Genomic DNA, 3,146 nt, shown 5'->3' with positions numbered 1-3,146 from the left:
GGGGGGGGGGGCGCGCGGGGGCCGATGGGGGGCGCTAATAGCTTTGTGGGCTGTTTTGAGCACGCCAGGCAGGGTCTGCGAGGGGTTTGACGGCCTGGGCTGCGCGCTTTAGGCGTGCGCCTCGGGGGGAGTTTTCGGACCTGTAACTTTGACTGCGGCAGCCAGCTCAGCAACAGCCGAGCTCCGTGTGGGGGGCGCTTGTACGCTGAGCTCCTGCCACTTGTGGGCAGTGTTGCTACAAACATGCGTTCCTGATCCGGTGTGCTCTGTCGCGGAGCCGTTCTCCTCACCGCTGCACTGCCGCGCCAAATGACAGCTGGGTCACCAGGTGACGCCGCCATTGACAATGCCAAATGAAGAGTGCCCGTGGCTTGCGCTGAATCGTGCGGGCCTGCCGGTATGTTAGCATTGAAGTTATTTCATTTCTATCCCGACAGTCAAGTGATTGCCTCATCACAGATCTACGCCACAGCGGAGGTCCTATCAATGACACAAATATGGCAACGATCGTACAACCTTGATAAGACAGTGCGCGCGCAGTGTACGACAGCGACGTGGTGTCTTGCAGATGCATCCCGAGCTCGCACGACTGCGCGTGGCGGCGGCAGGCAGCAGCGGCGGCAGGCCCTTCAACTCGCTGCAGCAGCGCTAGGACCTGCAGGTATGTTGCGAGGGACATGTATGTCTTGTGCTTCAATATGATTTACCGCAATACGTGATCGAATGTTTGCAGGGGAACTATTGAAGCTCTTTCGCCGGCCGCTCTTGAATTGATGTGACAGGTTTCGACACAGCCTCATCAGCGGTGTCAGTTGTCTCAGCAGCTGTGGATGTGGCGGCTGATGGGCCTCAAGCACTCTTAGGATGGGGGCCGGCGCTGGTGCTGCTAGGACTTAGCTGGCAGGCAGCCACAATTCTGGCAGCAGCGGCTGACTTTTTGGTAAGAATGTGCAGACCAGGGCTGACAACGTGCAGTGGTAGTTCACTAGCTAAGCCCAAGTTGCCGCTGCTGCTGCCGCTGCTGCCGCTGCTGCTGCCGCTGCTGCCGCTGCTGCTGCCGCTGCTGCTGCCGCTGCTGCTGCCGCTGCTGCCGCTGCTGCTGCCGCTGCTGCCGCTGCTGCTGCTGCTGCTGCCGCTGCTGTTGCTGCTGCTGCTGCTGCTGCTGCTGGTGATGCTGGCGCTGCTGCTGCTGCTGCACATGCTGCATGCCCTTATCACATATCACCGCCCTGAAAATTGCCTGCGCTCCACACCCCCAACAGAAACCACGCAAATGCAAGTCCTGCTGGGGCTCAGGTTTTGTACTGTGCGCCTCCTGCGGCGCCCGCGGCAGGCGTGGTGGGAGCTTCGAGGGCGGGCCGGTGCGACCATGCACCCCGTGCGAGGGCAGGTGCGTCCGGTGCACGTGTGTGTGCGAGTTGGCGGCTCATGCTTTGACGGACCTGATGGGCGGGGCAATGGGATGGACGCTTGCAATCGAGAATTTATCGAGGCCATCAAGCCGTAACATCCGGGATGGAGGCACGCTGTGGCGGCGATCGGAGCACCGGTGCCGTTCCTCTCCGCGGCTTGCAGGGGCCGCCTACGGTGTACGGCGTGCAGCGCGACGGGCCTAGCAAATGGGTGAGCGATTGGAAAGGCGGGCGGCTGGGATGTTGCGGCGAGGCGCTGGCGGACGGGCGAACACGCTCTCGACAGTGCCGCCTCCGCTCCGGTTGTTTTTAGCCGCTGCCCCGCGTGCCGTCGACACTCACCCGTACACCTTGCCCCCACGAACTGCAGCTGGCTCTGGAAGCCGGCAAGCGATCCAGGATGGGGGGCACGTGGAGAGTAGTTACGTCGCGCTTTCGCACGGCACCCCTGGCCCCAATCCACTGAGTCGGCGCCGGTGACAGCCTGATGACGCTGCGCGGCCCCTCAAAGCACGTGTGCCGTTGTAATGTATCGGATATAACGCGGTTATCTGATAGGTATACCCCGTACATTGCTGGGTTGATTTGTTGCTCTGAACGCCACACCGGCTTTGTAGATCGTGGCTAGCCCGCGCCCGCACCCGCACAGGATCAGGTATCAAGCATGAACTGGCTCGCCAGCAGCCTGCAGGCTGCGCAGCAAGCGGCCAGCACCTTGGCCAGCAGCGATATCGCCGAAAAAGCTCGTCAACTGGCACAGGAAGCCAGTCAGAAGGCAGCAGTGTTCGCGCACGAGGCCACGTTAAAAGCACAGGCGCGTGGTTCGTGGCAGCCGGCGAACGGCACAGCTGGACCATGCGCCATGCGCGACACCACCAGCCCGCTGCCCGGCCAATGTGCGTGCTGTCCCCCGCCTGATTCCAGCCGGCGACCACGGCCAAGCTGCGCGGCATCGTCGCGACGCACATCGCATCACATTGATTTATGCAGGAGGTGGCCAAGGAGGCGCGGGGCGTGGCGCAGGAGGCCCTCACAGAGGCGGAGCGAGGCATCAAGGGTTTGTCCGGGGCAGCGGCTGCCAAGGTGCGTGTGGCGCCCCCTGCAGCGAGCGCGACGCCACAGCGTCGGCCCTGCGCCCCGCGCGCGCCCGCTGGCCGGCCAGCAAAAGCGGCGGGCCGCCGGCACGCGTGTATGTAGCAAGCTGGCTGCAGCGACGGGGACGGCCGCAACTGTTGTGCTCGCCCTCACCCCCCCTGCCTCCCACCCTTGCTTGCCCCAGGCTGGCGCGTCAGCCTCAACAGCAGCCGCGGCGGCGGACCCTCTGGCTTACGGCATTACTTCAGAGCTGCAGCAGTTTGTGTCGAGCCTCACTTACAGCACTTTCAGGTGAGGGGATGCCTCACCCCCCACGTCCTGGCGGATGAGAAGCTGGAAATTCCCTTCACTGCTGGCAACACGAGGTGTAATTGAGTGCTATGCCGTGAAAATTGTTGCAGTGTGATGGAGCGTGTTGTGTGCCTGACCCAGCCGGAAAGCGGCGTCACCCGCCAGCTGTGCATGCATTTAAGCCCGGGCGCCACCCATGCGGGCTTCGTGCCGGGCACCCTCACGCGCTGGTGTCCCCCCTGCTTTCTGCCACCCGCGGCCAACCCAACGCATGCCTCATCCGTCAACCCAGGCGCCCCAATGCCCCTGGGCCCCGCTCTCCCACCTCCCCGACCCCCACCCACCCTC

The 3,146-nt window shown here is 63.6% G+C and overlaps 1 protein-coding gene across 1 annotated transcript; it reads left to right on the top strand.

Moving 5' to 3' along the window:
• Nucleotides 1-946: 946 nt before the first annotated feature.
• Nucleotides 947-2,802, top strand: MNEG_13463 (hypothetical protein; the record flags this gene model as incomplete). Its single annotated transcript, XM_014038064.1, has 4 exons — nt 947-1,168; nt 1,576-1,623; nt 2,403-2,495; nt 2,692-2,802. 4 exons carry the CDS (start codon nt 947-949, stop codon nt 2,800-2,802), a joined length of 474 nt encoding a protein of 157 aa, XP_013893518.1.
• Between the last annotated feature and the right edge of the window lie 344 nt (nt 2,803-3,146).

This window comes from Monoraphidium neglectum (assembly GCF_000611645.1).
Source record: "Monoraphidium neglectum strain SAG 48.87 unplaced genomic scaffold scaffold03840, whole genome shotgun sequence".
Taxonomy (NCBI): Eukaryota; Viridiplantae; Chlorophyta; class Chlorophyceae; order Sphaeropleales; family Selenastraceae; genus Monoraphidium; species Monoraphidium neglectum.
This window is presented reverse-complemented; position numbering and strand designations above follow the sequence as displayed.